General features: G+C 38.5%; 1 protein-coding gene across 1 annotated transcript in view; it reads right to left on the reverse strand.

The window, feature by feature from the left end:
• Positions 1-3057: 3057 nt before the first annotated feature.
• Positions 3058-18954, reverse strand: part of MBOAT1 (membrane bound glycerophospholipid O-acyltransferase 1) — a 194268-nt gene continuing 178371 nt past the window's right edge. The window contains exon 13 of the mRNA XM_072603946.1: positions 3058-3411. Within this exon, the coding sequence (XP_072460047.1) occupies positions 3390-3411 (22 nt within the window). The 3' untranslated portion in view covers positions 3058-3389. The remainder of the gene's footprint in view (positions 3412-18954) is intronic.

Consider the following 18954-nt stretch of genomic DNA (forward strand, 5'->3'; position numbering starts at 1 on the left):
CTCTCCCTCAATACCTACTCTTGCCATAGCATAAAGGATACTCATAGTGTTTACAGGGCTCAAAATTCAGCCCAGTATGGAAATTAGACATTTATACTGAATATATATTATTTTTTTTTTTTGAGTACAGGGGGAAATCCTCTTACAATGAACTTGTAGTGAGGGAAAATCTGTTTATTGTGAAGTAAAAGGAAAGTCCCAATTGTTATCCTGCATCATGTGCACCAAAAAAAAAAAAAAAGTCAATAGTGTTCCAAAGTGTATTATATCTAAACTAAACTGCAAAAAGTAGCTTTTTAGCATCATATGCAAACGATCTCTGGAAATTAGCCTAGTTTGCATAATTGCACAGCTGTGGGCATTCTGGCTTCCAAAATTCAGGAGGCATCTTGATAGCATGTGTCAGGCCTATAAAGGGGTTAATTTCTAAACCAGCCACTTCTGTATACAGATGGAAACAGAGACCCACCATCAATGTTTAATCAATCAATCACTTATTCTTATATCAGGTTTGTTGTAGCATCCATCTGGAGAGAGTAAAGGAGTAAGAGAGTTTTGAAAGGGTAGACTGGAGGCAGAGGTCTATTCAAAGGTCAGACAAGTTCCCTTTAGCTTTGCCCCAGTGATTTTAGTTAAGCTTAGGGTTTGTTAATCTCTTCTGCTTAATGGAAGCAATTATTATAGTTTTAACCCACCTGTGAAATTCTTAAACGCTTTACACTGAGTACAACATTTTAGGCCATCCTAGGTGATAAGCTAACAAATCTCAGCCTCAGGGGGCTTCTTCCCATCTTCAGAATAATTATCCAGTTAATTGGTGGAGTCCATTTCTTGACCAGATCTATAAAATCCCAGTTGGCTTTTGTTCTCCCACTCACCATAACCACCTGACCTGCCACTTTTAGGGTTGAGGCATTGTTTCTCCTCCCCAAATGTGAGCCCTAGTCAAGCAATTTATTTTCTGTTTCCAGTTTCCTAATCTGCATCTGTTTATCTCATTTGATCAGAACACAGTGAAAAATAAAATATGCTTTTAGTTAACTTTATTCAAAATGCAAGAATTATACCCCTAACTGAACTATCACATCAAAAGTATGCCCTACTTGATTGTAATTTCCATGAGGACTGGGACTATTTTATTTAATCTTTAGATTCTTCCCTCACCTCAGTGGCTAGAATAACTCTCTACACATAGGGGATGCTAGATAAATGTTCAACTGAATTGAATTAAAACAGGTCAACATGGGAACCAAATGAAAGAGAAGATGAAATCAACCCAACACTATGGGGAAAGAATAACTCAGAATTTGCATCCTATTGATGGAGACCAAGTCTTGTACCTTTATACATGGACAGCAATACCTGTGTACCTTTGAGCAAGTCACTTAACATCTCTGGACTTTTGTTTCTTCATCTGCCCCTGACCTGTCTTCTGGTTCTAGTTCTCTGGTCCCATAGTATCACTCAACTTTCACAGCCTTTAGAGATCTCCACAGTACTGTACCTATAGTATTAGCCTCCCCAAATCCCAAAATGTCACTAAACCTGTGTGTTTTCAGAGACTTTCATGTATCAGCTGTCATAGAAGCAAATAATTCATTTATGGGAAATTTAGAGTTCAATATGTATATAGGTAGATATCCATGTTTATACACAGATATACATGTATGCATGTATCCATATGTGCATGCACATGTGCATGCAGTTCTAAAAAATGATTGTGGCTAATTTGAAGAAATTCAGTGATCTCTAAGGTACCTTGCAACCCTAAAATTCCACAATTCTTAAAAGCTGGAATGCATTGTCAGTAGTTTCTTCCTAGTTCATTCAGGGATGCCTAGGTAGCTGACAGAGTTAACTTGGCCCCCATTACTAAAGAAGCATAAAATTAGTAAGTACTAATGGGAAATGTGAGCTTACTCTCAAACCCTATTATCAACTGGAAGAATTAGCTTGATTTAACAATTTGAACTGTTGTTTATCTACATGCTCACCCTTCTCCGCTGCGTGCTGTGCAAAATTCCCACAATGCTGTTCACAGGAGGTAGGACTGCTGTGCAGAACCTTAATGCACATAGCCAGAAGCCAGCTCACACCTGCTGTCTTACCCTAACTCTGAATTAGCATCACAATCAGGAAGCATTTTGTATTCTAAACTTTTACACCAAAATATTTTGAAAAGAAGGAGAGTAGAGAGAGAAAGAGTGACTCTCATTTAAGCCAAAAGATTCTTTCCCCCATGAAATCATAAAACTAGAGCTGAAAGAGACCTCAGAGTGGTCGTCTACCCTCCTCATTTTACTGATCAGACAACTAAAGCCTAGAAAGCTTAAGAATGACTTGCCCAAGGACATGCAACTACCTCTATGCTATACATATAACATACACATAAGTAAGGAAAGCCAGGGTAATTGACTCATATTAAATATACCATACAGGTATACATACTTCATATGTATGCATATCACATAGATCACATGTATATACACACAGTCACAGCTTTTTGCACTTTGCCATGTTTCTTCCTGATGGAGTGACAATCAAATACCAAATAGAATTAAAGATATTGTAATCATTAAATTCAAATGGAATTTTCTTCATATTATTCTCCCCACAAAAAGGAGGAAAAAAACCTACATCTTCCAGACAAAAGAGAAATTGAGCAAGAAGAAAGCATTTTGATTAGTGAATTTGTTACATCATCTGCACTTAAACTTGGGTAAATATCCATAAGCAAGGAGCAACTACTAATTTATTAACTTGGGGCATAATGGGTGTTCAAGGATGTTTTTTGATCATGGTATTGGTGGTTGTAGTTCCATTGTGAAAGAGAGCCAGTTCTTACCTTATGTCCTTGTATCTTGATGAGAATCAGCATTAGCAACAAATATTGACTGGAGGCTGAACCTTTGCTAGGAAATACAATCTATATGTCTTTGGCATTGTAAATTCAAAGTTTATTATCTTATACTAACTAATAGTAATGATTTTAAGTAACTAGAAACCAAACAACCAATTACAATTGTAACCAATTTTTTTTAAAAGACATGATTTAAAATCATTGAATTTGCCAATAGTTATTCCCTTATAAAAGATCTGATATTATTCTAACATATGCTACCAAATCTGTGATTCAATGGAAAGCAAAGTGAAATTTTTCAGAAGACCTGAGTCTGAAACCCATCTCTACTAGCCCATCTATGCCAGGGTCAGAGGTTGCTCATAAATTAATGTGGTAAGGATAAGTGAGAATATACTGGTCACTGAGCCAGGCAGCTTGAAGTATAGCAAAATGTCCCAGGAGTCTGTTGTGTGTTCAACTCTCTAGGCTGCTGCTATCCAAGGTTCTAGAGAGCTCTGTAGTATTGATCATTCCCAGACTTTTCACACTATGACTCCAGAATTTTAGACCTGAAAGAAAATTTAGACATTATTTAGTCCAATTCCTTAATTTTACATTTAAGAAATTTAGGATCCGTAAAGGTGTAATGACTTTTCCAAGATCCAAACAAGGACTAGAACCTCCAAGATGAAATATAAATTTCTGCTTGATATTCAAAGCCCTTCATAATCTATCTGCCCCATTCCTACCTTTCCATTTTTCTTATTCCTTACACCCATCCTGTGTACTCTTTGATTCATTGACATTGACTTCCTTGCTATTCCTTTAAAAAATACTCTTCCTCTTGGTTCCAAGCATTTTTCTATAGCTGTTCCCCATGCCTGAAATGTTCTCTTTCATCTCTGCCTCCTAGATTCCCCGATTTCATCCAAGTTCCAGCTAATATTTTATCTTCCACAAGCTTTTCCCCATCCTCCTCAGTCTTAGTGCTTCCCTCTCTCACTCCCAATTTATCCTGTTTATATTTTGTTTAAGATATTGTAATCATCAAATTCAAATGAAATTTTTTTCAGATTGCTCTCCCCATGAAAAGGAAAAAACCCTACATCTTCAAGGCAAAAGAGAAATTGAGCAAGAAGAAAACACTTTAATTAGTGAATTTGTCACATCACCTGAATTTGAACTTGGGTAAATATCCATAAACAGGGAGCAACTACTAGCTTATTATCTTGAGTCATAATGGCTGTTCAAGAATGTTTGTTGATGATGGTATTGGTGAACATTAGAGTTAAACATAGTTGTTTTCACGTCATCTCCCCCATTAGACTATAAACTCCTCAAGGGCATGGACTGTCTTTTGATCTTCTTAATATCCCAGCACCTAGCAGAGTACCTGACATAAAGTAGGCACTTAAGAAATGCTTATTGACTGACTGAATGACTAGAACTCAGGTCTCTGAACACCTAGTTTGGTGTTGTTCCTACAATGCCGTACTCCTTCTTAGAATGTCTCTACCATGTTTCTTATTATACTTCCTGGTTTTCAGCTAAGCAACGAATTCTGGTTGTCTTTCAAAGCACTCTATTCTCCTATACTCCCACTGACCTGAATCAATTTACCTGAAACTATGCAGCTCTCAGTAAGCATCTGGGGCCCTGCATGTAATAACAACCTTTAATAGGTCACTTCAAGGTGTAATTTAAAATTTAGTGTCTGTATTTACTTCTCTGGAAAATGGAAAATCATATTTCCTCCTGTCCAACCACTTAAGGAAGTTGTGAGCAGTTAACAGTTCAGTATACAGATTAAATGGAATTTGAAGACCATTTCTTCCATTCTAGTGTCTTCCCAGAACACACAAACACATGCAAACACACACACACACACACACACACACACACACTTCCACAAGTGCAAAAGAAAAGTTTCACCAAATTATTTTCACCAAATCAGTCATGCAACTATCTCTTATGGAAAAACAGGTGGATGAGTAATGGTAGAGATTAGTGAAAAGAGAGCCATGACATTACCTCTATTTGAATGCCTCCTGAGATGTTTGTCAGTCATTTTCTGTTACTCTTTACCACATGGTCCTCTTTTTTCTCACCTTTTTTCCTTTACCATTCCTACTTTTTTGCATACATTATTTCCTTTCTTCTTTCCCTGCTTTGATTCTATTCCAGCTTTGTCTTAAACCACCTATTGGGCTGAAGACTCTTCTGCAAAGTCTGCCCAAGAAGACACTCTCACCTGAGAATCAGTCCTTGGAAAAGCATTGCTTAAATACTTCTATGTTCCAGGCACTGTGCTAAGAACTAAGGCTACAAAGAAAGGCAAAAATACCATCCATATCCTTGTAAGGAAATCATATCCTAATGGAGAAAACAACTTGCAAATAACTGTATGTACAAAAAAATATCTTTTATAGACAGAAGGAAATCTCAAAGAGAAGGGTAATAGCAGTTAAGGAGAATAGGAAATGTCTTCAGAAGAAGGTGGGGTGCATGTTAATTCCTGAAGAAGGCAAAGGAAGTGGAGAGGCAAAGGTGAGGAGGAAGAGCCTTCTAGGTATGGGGGTAGCCAGCACAAAAGTACACAGGAGAGAGATGAATTATAATGAGGTGTGAACAACAGTAGGAACACCAGGGTAAAATGAAGCTGGTCACCTTGCATAGCCTCTCCCTCACTCAAATCAAAGTCAACTGCAAGTCATGTCATCATTTTCCTGATGTCATGATCTTCTTTGAAAACAAAGGACAAACACACCAACAACAGGAACACTAAGGCAGTTGGCTCTTATTACATTTAGAAGGGAATAATGTATAAGAAAATTAGAAAGACAGGAAAAGTCAGTTATGAAGACCTTTAAATGTTTAGCAAAAGACTTTACATTTGATCCTGGAGGTAATAAAGAACCACTCCATTTTTATTGAGTTTACTGAGTTGAGAGTAAAGGAAAGCATGGACATGTCCAGAACTATTCTTTAGGAAAATCACCTTCACAATGGAGGATGGCTTGGAGGGGGGAATGGATTGAGGCAGAAAACCAATTAGATGCCAGCTGTCATCATCCAAGTGAGCTGTGATGAGGACCTCAATGAGGGTAGTAGCCTCAAGTATTCAAGAAATGCTTTGGAGAAAAGAAATGGGAAAGTTTGGCAACTGATTGTGTATACAGTGAGTAAGAGTGAGAAATTGAGAGTAGCATTGAAGTCATGAGCCTGAATGATTGAGAGGATAGAGAGGCCTTAAACAGTAATAAGGAAGTTCAGAAAAGGGAAAGAGAAGATAAAACAGTTTCATTTTGTACATGTTTCGAGATGCAATACCAAACAACTAGTTCAAGATACCCCAAAGGCAGTTGGTAATCCAAGACTGAAGTTCCAGAGAGAGACTAGGACTGGTTATATAGATCTGGAAACCATTGGAATGGAGACAGTGGATCACTGAACCTATGAGAGCTGGTGAGATCCTCAAATGAAAAAGTATAGAGTAAAACAGAAAAAAGGGCCCAGGACAGGCCTTGAGGGCATCCAGAGTTAATGAATATGACATGGATGAAAAATGAGTAAAGAAAAGACTGAAAAAGAGCAGACAGGAGGAAAAGCAGAAGAAAGCAGTGTCATGAAAACTTTGAGGGAAAAAAAGCATCTTGGAAAAGATACATTTGGAGAAAAATGATATCAAAGGCTGCAGAAAAGTTTAAAATGATGCTGATTAAGAAAAAAATTAGATTTGGCAATTAAAAAGTCCCTGATAACTTTAGAGAAAGCAATTTCATTTGAATGATGAAGTCAGAACCTCAGCTGCAAAGAAAAGAGTGAAAATAGAGGAAGTGGAAGCAAATGGTAGAAAGAATTCAAGGTTGGGGTTTGGCAAGACATGATCAGTGATAGGACAAAGGATTCAAGAATAAAGGATAGAGCAGAATTGAGTCACTAAGGGGTGGAGATCAAGGAAAGTTAAGAGTGTAATCATTTAAGGGTTGATGTCCTAGGGAAGAACTAAGGGGTAGAGGAATTGCTGATTATGGTGAAAGTAAGGAAATATCCACAGTTGTAATGTGTAGGAAACAATGGAGTGGAATGATAAGATCTTATAATTAGATAAAGGAGTTCATTAATTTGGAAGTGGAACACACAGCTGATGGTAAGATCAAGGGTATGACCATCTCTATGTTAGCTGATATGGAGTGAAGGAATAGATCATGAAAAGTGAATAGATAATAGAACTAGGAAATTAGAGCATTAGAAAGAGCACTAATGTATATTTTGAAGTTCCCTAATGAGAGTCAGAATTGGAGTAGAGAGAAAAATGTGTCATGCATTGAACTCACTGAGGAAGGCAGGAAGATGTGGTGGTGGAGGGAGAAAATCAATACATAATAGTTACTAAAATTTTGGCTGATTAATTACCTTATATGGTGTAAACCTCAAAAAGGATGAATTTTTGTGAGATGATGGTAGAAGACAGGTTTGGAAGTGGTAAATGTTGGGCAGCCACAGTATTCTAAGTTCCCAACAAGACTCAGTGAATCAGGAGGCATGGTGAAAAGGGTGACCAGAGAAGCAGTGTCATCAGAAGGGGCTCAGCTAACAAGTGGTAGATAATAGGAGAGAGAAAAGAAAAGGAAGTTTTACCAAGCAACATTTCAGAGGGGATAGTGGAAAGGCAGGCAGATCTAAAATGAGATATTGGTGGGTAGAGTTGAGACGACTGAGAGTAAGAAAGTAGGCAGCCAGGGATAGGGTTTATATGGCAGAAATAAGGGGCTCAGAATCAGGTAGATAAGGAGACTATAAAGGAGTGGGAATGTGTTAACCATTGAAGAATTAGTCCAGCTAGAGTATCAGTAGTTAGAGAGAGACTGATTGAAGGAGGCACTTGATTAGAATGTTCAATAAACTACCTTTTTAAGGTTTAATCTCAGGGCAGAAAATGATATTGTATGTTGGGAGGTCTCAAAAGTCCTGCTTAATGAGGGAAGTATAGAAACCCATGTCAGAAGGTTGCTAGCTTTCTCTTAAAAAGGACTTGGGGGATAAGAGTTGAGAGACAAAAGCCTTGTCCCAGGATATTCCCTGTAGTAAAGGGGGTAAATCTTGTCCCCAAAATGTCTTCTTGGATAGCACAAGATAGTGACCAAAAGTTCTTCTAAATGACTCCCATGATCCTTTACTGGTCAGAGGGAACTAAGGTACTTGGCTGAGCTCAATTCTCTAGTGGGACACTTATCCACTTTGCCTCTTACTAAGTCTCTAAATTTCAGAACAGCAGTCAATCTATATTAGTAGACAGAACTTCCTCACCAGAAATTCACTACTTCTTGAAGTGAAATCACAAGTCTAAACAATTTGTAGCAAAGAGGAACCTCAGCATAATGGATAGAGAGCAATCCTTGGAGTAAGGAAGATAATGGGTTCAAATCATGCCTCAGATATTTTACTACCTGTGCACTCTCTGGGCAAGTCACTTGACCTCTCCATTTTTCAGTTCCCTCATCTGTAAAATGAGATGGTCCGACTGAGTCAATGACTTCTAAGGTCCATTTCAGTTCTAAATCTATGATCCTATGATATCCAGTAAAACATGGTCTCACAGGACCTCTGTGAGAGATAATTCAAATATTTGCTCCAAGGTGGCCCAGCAGAGCACCCTTATGTCATAATTCAGGGGTCATGGATGAGTAAGAGGGTATAGTGTAAAGAGAAGCTATGATCTATGTCAAGTTCTTGCAGCAATTCTGAATATCACAACATTCCAATTCAACTTAATGTTGGTCTTGAGCGATCCCTAAGCACTATCTAATAGCTAGAATTAGCTAATAAACTTGTCTTGACAGGCTTATCAGCAGATAGACATAGGAGACCCCCTGTACAGAATTTGGATCTTGGCTAGAATCAGTCTCTTCTGTTGGTCCAAGGAAGCTTAGATAGAAGAGGGACATCAAATAACTGCTTACTCAGCTATTTTTCTAAGTCAGAGGTTTTTAAACTGAGGCATATGATAACTATATTTCAATGCAGTTGGTTTCCATTGCAATCCTATATATTTTACTTTATGCATTTAAAAACACTATGTTGAACCTAGAACTATGCCCTTGTAGGGTTCCTATTAGAAAAAAAGTCATAAAATACAATAATAAGTGAAAAGCCATAAAAACTTAAATTCTGTGAAAAGTAGAAGGCTGAACATGGTGACGTGTTAGAAATCATAACTTAGACACTGAGTCACAACTTAAGATACTGTGACCTATGAAAGCCAAAACAAGAATGTTGTGATCTATATGTGACTAGGATGTGATCAATACACAAATTTACATTTGGGCATAACATTGACTTAACTCCCAAGTTCATGACTGAGTAGAAAACTAAAAATATCCACCAATCAGTAGTGATGCACTCCATAGCTCTTCCTCCCTTTGTTTTTTATAATTACCATGGGGATTTTGGGGGTCCTTAGCAGGGAACCACTGAACTATCTGACTTTTGCCCCAGGCTGAAGATTGCCCCTGTTTTGTAAGTAATCATGATGAATGATTAAACTACTGCCTATAATCAATCTTTGGCCTCTTCTTTTGGTATCAAAAGAACATCCCATGGTTATAGGGGAAGTACAGGGTTCTCCAGCCAGGGAAATTCTAGACTTTACAGCCCCCAAAACTATTAAACTGTGCATACCCAGTGACAACAGCTACCACTACTAGATTACACAAAGAGATCAAAGAAAGAGGAAAGATCTCATATTTACCAAAATATATTGGAACTCTCTAGTCTACGTGGTGTTAAAGAACTGGAAATTGAGGGCATGCCCATCAACATGGGAGCAGCTAGACAAGTTGTGGTATATGTATGTGATGGAATATTATTATGTTGTAAGAAATTATGAAAGGGGTAGTTTCCAAGAAACCTAGGAAGGCTTTTATGAATTGATGCACAATGAATGGAGGGGAAAAAAATCACATAATGACACAAGAGTAGTGTAGAGAGAAACAATGTTGAAAGATTCAAGAACTCTGATCAACACAATGACCAAACATAATTCCAGAGGACCCGAGATGAAATGTGGTACCTCCTGATAAAAGGGTGATAAACTATCTATAAATAAAGATTTTTTTTTAACATGGCCGCTGCCAATGTGGGTATTTGTTTTACTTGCCTATACATATTTGTAACAAGAATTTTGTTTTTCTTGCTTTCTCAATTTGAGGGAGAGGAGGGAAGGAGAGAATGTAGATCTAAAAAGAAAAGAAAACAACTTAAGAATAAAATGATGGTTCAAACTTTTTTTAAAGAGTATTATGCTAAGAAGGAGTCCATCTCACACACACACATGCACATACACATATAGATTAAAAACTTCTGGTCTAGGTAAGGTATAGAGTTGTTGGGGAAGATGAAATAGTCAGCTTCTCTGAGGGTGAGATTTAATCCTCTTACTAATAGAATGGTTATATAGAGGATGGTTACACATCATATCCTAATATTTGGTTATATACTGAATTCCTGTGTTTTTACATTTTTCACATTTTCCTATGTATATGTAAATATTTGCATCAGGAAATCTCCAAATCAGAGAAATGAAAGTATGATAACATTCACCTTATTTTAAAATGTAGAATATTCCCCATAGCTATTTTTAGTTTTGGTTCATATTTTATTTTCCGACAAGGATAGAATCAGAGTACACACAGAAGCCTTGCTTCTCAGAGGTGAGAGCACTGTTAGAATGATAATGAGTAAGAAGTTGCCATACACCAAGTTATATTCACAGAATGGATGAATGGATAGATAAATGGATGGATGAATGGATGGATGGATGGATGGATGGATGGATGGATGGATGGATGGATGGATAGATGGATGAAAAAAGCATTTATTTATTATTCAGCTCTTGCTATGTGCAAAGTGCTGTGCTAACTCAGGATTTGGGAATTGAAAGGGACCTCAGTGGGCAACAACATCTAGGTTGCCTTGTCTAGATCTTGTCTAGATCCTTGTGTATTCATTCTTTACCTTACAGTCTCAAAATCCATTCTTTGCCATTACTGTGACCAACAATTCCTCCAATCCTCCATCTCTGAGGCTATCACTCCTGTACTGGTTTCACCCTTATCTGTTTCCTATCTTGACCTCTTAGAAGACCCATTCAACTTTAAATTATCCTATACTCTTCAGTCACTTGTTTCCTTAACCTGTTGCCAAGCATACTCTGTCAAGCCGCAACCTTAGATTACATCCACCATCTGCTGCCTTTATTTTTATTTCATGCTAATAAACAGAGCTGGAAAAATCACAAAACTGTACTAACTGGGTCCATTACAAATTTTGTTTGTAATCTTAACTGGATAATTCTTTTACACTTCCTTAATCAACTCACTATCCCACTGTCCACAGTAACTTTCTCTCCTCCCATTCAGCTGAGAACTTTGTCTCACATTTCAGGGGAAAAAATTAGGCCATTCATTAAATGCTCCCTCTCCTCCCTTCCTGTTCATTTTACATCTTTCAGATGACTTTGCCCACTATTGTTTCCTTTATCCTTGTCTCATATGAAGAAGTGATCTCCTTACTAAGGAAATCCAAAGCCAATCTACATGTACAAGTGATCCCATTCCACCCTACCTTTTCCAGGAGATTACTTTATCATCCCCAACTTTTCATGAATCGTTAATCCCTCCTTATCTACTGGCTGCTTCCTTGCTGTCTACAAATGTGGCTATGTCTTTCCCATCCTCAAAAAAGCCTCACTTGATCCATCCATTCCTGCTATGTATGATCCTTTTTCTCTCCTCCCTTTTATGAATAAACTCCTTGAGAATGCTTTCTACAATTGGAGCTTTGCTTCCTTTCCTCTCACTCTCTTCCCAACTCTCTTCAGTCTGGCTCATCATTCAATTGAAACTGTTTTCTCCAAAGTTACCAATAATCTCCTTCTGCCAAAACTAGTGGCCTTGTCCCAGTCCCCATACTTCTTAACCTCTCTCTAGTCTTTGATATTGTCAGTCTCCTCTTGTCCATGATTTTTTTCTTTAGATTTTTATGACATTACTCTCTCCACATTTTCCTCCTACCTCTCTGAATGTTTCTTCTCAGTCTCTTTTGTAGGATCTCATCATTCAGGTCACTCTCACTGCCTGGGGTCTCCCATAGGATTTGGTGCTGGGCCCTTTTCTCCTCCTATAATATATTACTTGGTGACCTCATCAACTTCCATGCATCCAGTTACGCAGATGATTCTCAGGTCTATTTATCCAGCTACAGCATCTCTCATAGCCTCCAGTCCTGCATTTTCAGTTACATTTTGGATATATCAAACTGGATGTCCCATGGACATCCAACTCAACATGAAACTCAACATATCCAGAATTTCACTTTTTATTTTTTATCCAAACACTCTCTTCCAAACTTTCCTGTTGCTGTTGAAGGCACTAATATTCTCCCAGGCAATCATGCTCACAACTTAATTGTCATGTTCAACTCCTCACTCTCATCTACTCTATTGACAAGGGACTGGAGCAGTGTGGAAATTCGGACTTAGTTTAGACCTTAGCAACATTGTTCATTTACTCTCCCTTCTGTTCTCTGGCTCTCAGTGTACAGGTCCTCATCACCTCATACCTGGATCATTGCAATAAGCTTCTGCTTCCTATCTCAAATCTCTCCCCATTCCAACCCATTCTCTAGTCAGCTATCAAAGTGATCTTCCTCAAGTGCAGGTCTGATCACTTTGTTGTGGTTGTTGAGTTGTTCTTCAGTCATGTCCAACTCTTTGTGACCCCATTTGGGGTTTTCTTGGCAAAGATCCTGGAGTGATTTGCCGTTTTCTCCTCCAAGTACCAGCCACATCATCCCATTATTCAATAAATTCCAGAAGCTCCTTATTGCTTCTAGGATCAGATATGAAATCCTGTTTGGTTTATAAAACCCTTCACAATCTGGTCCTTGCCTTTCTAGTCTGCTTACACTTTCTGTCCTTCCCCGTCCTCTCAGATCCAGTGACACTGGTCTCAATTGCTGCTCCTCTCACAAGAAACTCCATTTCCCCAACTTCTCATATTTTCATTGACTGTTCCCTGTGCCTGGAACTCTCTCCCTCTTAATTTCTATTTCCTGGCTTTCCTGCTTCTTTCAGATCTCAACTAAAATCATCTTTCTGCATGGAATCTTTTCCAGTCCTGCTTAATGCTAGTGCCTTGTCCTGAGGTTAACTTCCATGTCTTCAATAGATGTCATTTGTACACAGTTGTTTGCAAGTTGCCTCCCTCAATAAACTGTGAGTTCCTTGAAAGTAGAGACAGTTTTCTCCTTTCCTTGAATCCCCGGAGCTAAGCAGAATGCCTGGCACACAGAAGATGCTTACTAAATGCTTGTTGACTGACTTTCCACTATATCTCTTGGCAGCCATTCAACTTCAGTTGCTATAAATATAAACATTATCACGTAGCCCTTAATAAGAGAAACTGGCTTCTATCTTATAGACCTTTCAACCTGAACTCCTTCCCTACGGAAACTCATTACAAAGTAAACTCCCTACTGACCCAAAGTCCTGACCATTTTGTTTTGCTATTAGAAAAAAAGAAGAGAACAGTCTTCCTTTTTATCTCTGAGAAAGGTGAAATAAGACAAGGAGGCAAAGGCCTGTTGCAGGTGAAGGGGGGGTAATTTTTTAATTGTACACAAATACAAAATGAGAAAAGAAAAAACATTGGCATGTACACAACAGATCATAAGAAAAAATTCATTATAGAACAATACATTTCCATTTCAAGAAAACCTATATAATAAATGCTACACATTGTTTTCAGCTACCTAGCTTCCCCTTCGCGCCCCACCTCCGTCCTTCCTTGCTGGTCTTTTGTTCTCTGCTGTGTACTGTTTAGTTTATTTTTCCCTTCCCTTTCCCTCCACCCTAAAGAAGGCTACAATTAATCATGGATACGTACATATGGATATCTATACACACAGACATATACACTCACATACATTCATATATATGCATGTGAGACCATCTCATGCTTATTTCCTCCTATCATGTGTTTCTCTGAAGGTCGATAGCATCTTCCTTCATACATCCAAGTTTTTCCATGTTTTTCTAAATCCACCAGCACATCATTTCCTACACCATAGCAATACTCCTTTCTGTGTTCAAATAGCATCTTCTTTCATAGCATCTTTGATGTTAGTTTGAGTATTTGTAATTTGACTTGGTTGCCCAAAGTTGTTCTTAAAACAACATTGCTATTACTGTACACAGTGTTCCCTTGGTTCTTCTCATCTTGTTCTTCATTATTTCGAGAAAGTCTCTCCATGCTTTTCTAAAATCATTGAACTCATCATTTCTTATAGCAGAGTAATATCCCACATGTACCACAATTTGTTTAACCATTCCCCAATTGACTGGCATCCCCGCAATTTCCAGTTCTTTGCAACCACAAAGAGAACTGCTATAAATATTTTAGAACATGTAGGTTCTTTTCCATTTTTCCTAATCCTCTTGGGAAACCGACCTAATAAGTGGTATGGCTAGGTCAAAGGGTATAGGCAGTTTAATAACTCTGTGAGCATAATTTCATTTCTCTCTCCAAAGTGGTTGAATCAGCTCATAGATCCACCAGCAATGAATTTGGGCCTCAATGTTGTTATATCATCTAAAAAACAATACAAGGTATCCATGGATGAATTGTCACCATCAACAGGAAATTTCCCCAAATTCTTTAGGAAATGTTGCCACCTTCTGGACAATAAGTCCAACCACAGCCATCTCAACTGGCTGCTTGAAACCTATCTAACAACGAACCAATTTCCATTTATTAGACAACAGAATTTTGATTTAGCTTTTGAAGTTTTCTATGATTATGCCTGCACAACGTCAAGACACTAAAATGCTCTTTGAATCAGGATAAAATATTAACCATACTCAATAGTCATAGAAACGAAATCCATGAAACCAATTACTTGAGTTATTCAGTGAAGAAATAGTCAATCATTGCTGACAAAATTGGCCAGATGTTTTATTTAATATTTTTATTGTTGTTGTTATTAAATCCATAGGTTTCTTTAGCATCTATGCTTCCATTCTGAGTAAGACAGATAGCTCTTCGATTTCAACTTTGTCCACTTGTGGAAGAAATAGTTAGTTTTTAAAATTATGATCATGACTGGCAAAGAATTCCCTTAGTTTTACCTGAATATCAGTGATGGTCCCATCTTCTAATGTGAATAGTTTCAGCAATGTAAGATTTCTTTTGTGACTAAATTTAAAGCACCATCCCCCTCCAGTTTTCTTTTAGGAACAATTTGCACATTCGTAGAATAAGTTAAATTTTTCTTTTTCGTTCAGGGCATTAAATTTATAATGAAGCATGAAACTGATCAAGCACTTATTAAGCACATACTGTGTGCAAGGCATGATGGAAGGCACTTGGTTGCTGTAGCTCCTGTTCTCAAACTGCTTATATTTTACCTCACCTATATGGACATTTTTGGTGAAATAAGGAAAGCATCTTTTTGAAATATATCACTTATTTCTGGCCCTTCTGTTCTGCACCTGTTCCTACCCCCACCCTTGCCCTGCTGCCTCTCCTCCAGTTCAACTGCCCACTATTTTCTACCTGTCCCAGATACTTCCTCTCCAACTTAAATATCTTATAAGTTCTAACATCTTAGTGTGAAACACTTGAAAGGGGTACCCTTTTCAGAAATGTTTAAATGCCTGTTAGAAGAAAACAAAGGCACTGGCTACAAAGGAATAGACCTCCAGTGTTAAAATTTCAGGCCTTAACAACCTGGGTGAATGATAGAGGGTATACTTTGGGCCAGAGCTGGTTTTAACTGTCCCTCAACTCAGATCACATAACCATCTATGTTCACAAGTCAGTTGATGAAAAGAATACTGGTTTAAGAATCAGAGGTCTGGAGTTCAAATCTCAACTCTGGGTTTGAGCAAATTACTTCCTTTCTCCAGATCACAGATTCCTCCTCAGTAAAGGTGCCCTGGCTGATCTCCAAGAGTTCTTCCATTTCAAAGTTCTAGTTTTTCTAATACAAAACTGTCTTTTCAAAAAGCAGATCATGGTTGTTGGTGCCTACATATCACTGGGGCAGCTAGGTGGCACAATGTATAGGGTCTGAAGTCAAGAAGTCTCATTTTCCTGAGTTCTCTAGCCTCAGACACTTACTAACTGTGCAACCCTGGAGAAGTCAGGCCAACCCTGTTTGCTTCAGGTCCTCATCTGCAAAATGAGTTGGAGAAGGAAATAGTAAATCACTTTAGCGTTTTTGCCAAGAAAACCCCAAATAGGAGCTGGACCCCAAAGGATTAGACATGATTAAAAAAATTACTGATCTGAACATATTATAGAACCTGTCTTCTTTAGATTCCTCCCTATCTCCCCGAAATGTATCAGCCATAAACAGGAAGTAACTATTAGCATATAAACTTGGGTCATAACAGGTATTCAAGAATGTTTGCCGATGCTGGTACTGATGAACATTAGAGACCTATTTGCAGTTTCATTGTGAAGGAGAGTTCATTCTTTCCTCAAGTCCTTGTATCTTGATGAGAATTAGCATTAGCAACAACCATTGCTTGAGGCTGAACCTTTGCTAGGAAATACAACCTATAAGTCTTTGGTTTTGTAAATTCAAAGTTTATTATTTCATATTAACCAATAGCAATGATTGCTAAAAACTAGAAACCAAACAAATGATTACAGTTAGCAGTCAAATGTTTTTTAAAAGACATGATTCTAAATCATTGAATTTGCCTTATCTTGACACATGCTGCTAACTTTGAGATTCAATAGAAAGAGGGTTGAAATCATTCAGATCTGAAACCCTTCAGAAGCACCACTTATAATTCTGCTGTGCTAGTATTATATAATCTCGGCACAGACACACATCCTTAGTCTGTGATGAAGTCCACGTCTGCTATGCCCTACACAAGAGCATACTAGGTGGCACAGGTGGTTAGGTGGGCAGCTAGATGGCACAGTATGAAATTAAGTGTTGGCCTGTAGTCAGGAAGACCTGAGTTGGAATGTGACCTCAAACACTCTAGCTTTGTGACCCTGGGCAAGTCACTTAACCCTATTTGCTTCAATTCTTCATCTATAAAATGAGCTAGAGAAGGAAATGACAAACTACTCCTGTATCTTTGCCAAGGAAACCCCAAACGGGATGATGAAGAGTCAGGCATGACTGAAATGACTGAACAACCACAACATCTTCAACAACACCAAGGTGACCAACTACCACCACCCATTGCAGAAATGTCTCCTACTTCCAGCTGTCTTGTGACCCATTGTAAACGTTGCCTCCTGATTCTGACCTATTGTGCCATCTCTGTTCCGTAGGATCACAAGATGCTAGCTAGGTCTAGCACTGAAAGGTGTCTCAGAGACCATCTAACCCAGCCAACTTTACAGGTAAGCACACTGAGGCACTTGGAGGCTAAGTGATTTTCCCATGGACATATAAGCAGTAAGTGTCAGAAGTGAGATTTAAACTGTTTCACCAAATCCAAAATCCAGCACTCTTTCCTTCTTCATTCAGTTAATAAACATTTATCAAGCAGCTACTATGTGGCAGACAGTGTCAATCCATTCAAACTGTCGCCAAAAGCAGGCATGTGACATCCACTTTTGTGTGTCATCTGTGAACCTCTCAGGGAAAGAAGGAGGAATGGGAGCAGAAGGAAGCCCAAATTTTTGACCACCTGGCAGATTTTTATTGTCCAGCAGACAACAATGTAGGAAAGCATTTCAAACACTGTCTACCCTGCCCATGACCAGAGTGGAGGTAATGCCAGGTCTCTCTAAAGAGCAGCAAGCAGCATAGTAAAAGACGATGGCAGAGGCTTGGTCCATCATGTATAATTCTGATCGCTAGATGCCTGCTGACTTTAAAAGCATGGCCAGAAAGGAAGACTGACTAGTGGCATCTTGGCAAATTCAGTGGCACCCAGGGGGCTGGGCTGAGTGAACCCCAAAGCCCAGAGGAAAAAGAAAAGGAGGGGAGAAGAAACAGAAGGGTGTTGGTTTTAGAGTGCTTTGCTTTTCACTTGGGGCTCCCCATTGTAGATATTCCTTGCATGCTTGTGTTACTGTGGGCCTGAAAGCGATAAATTGATTCACTGTCCTGCGGACACCCAGGGAAGGAGCATCCACAGAACAAATGCATTAATCATAGCTGAGTGTCTGTGCCAACCGGCATAAAGACCATTGTTCAGAGCTGCACCAAGCTCACGACAGGAACAACCCCAGCCGCTCTGCAGACCACACACAGAAGCTTCTTACCTAAGCCTCATTCCTTGGTATATCTCTTTGCTTGTGTGTGGTACATGTCTGTCTTTCTTTGAAAACTACTTTAAATAAATAAAAGCACTTATTTATTTCTTTGTCATGTGTTTGTTAAAGTCGGCATCCAAAAATTATATATGTATACTAAAATACATATAGTATATGAATATATACTCATATGCATATATATATATATACATACACACATATCTTTAGAGCTAGCTCTATTTTATGAATTTTTTTTAAAGATCTCTGGACCATACTCTTTATAAATGGAACCTCACAGCACACATACACACACATACACACACATACATGCACACACACACAAAAGCTTTCAGAGAGAAACAGAAAATAATGTTTTGCAATTATAGTCCACAGCTGCTGCAGTTTCAATGTGTGTGCTCTACACAGGTGCAGCCATTATAACAATGAATAGCGCACATTAAAGGTGCCATCCATAGGGGTAATAATACTAGGGTTGAAAAGGTATTTTCATTTGCAGCCTGATGTTAGGCAGAAAATAAAATAAGGCATTTCACAGCCAGCCTGATGGCTCAGCTGCCACATGGGAGACCCAAGCTCAAGATTAATCTAGGACCCTTATGGGCTAGACTGACAGGTGAAGCCTGCTGATGGCTATGGAGGTGGCCCAGCAAATCACTTCCTGTTCTCAGGGGAGCTTGTTGGCCACTGATTCAGGGAAATTGAGTCTCAACACTATTTAGATTATTAGCTAAAGCATCAAGGATCAACCTTAACCTCTGTCCAGCATCTGCCAATCTGTGGTAAAATAAAAACAGAAAAATT

Source organism: Notamacropus eugenii, chromosome 4 (genome assembly GCF_028372415.1).
Source record: "Notamacropus eugenii isolate mMacEug1 chromosome 4, mMacEug1.pri_v2, whole genome shotgun sequence".
Taxonomy (NCBI): domain Eukaryota; kingdom Metazoa; phylum Chordata; class Mammalia; order Diprotodontia; family Macropodidae; genus Notamacropus; species Notamacropus eugenii.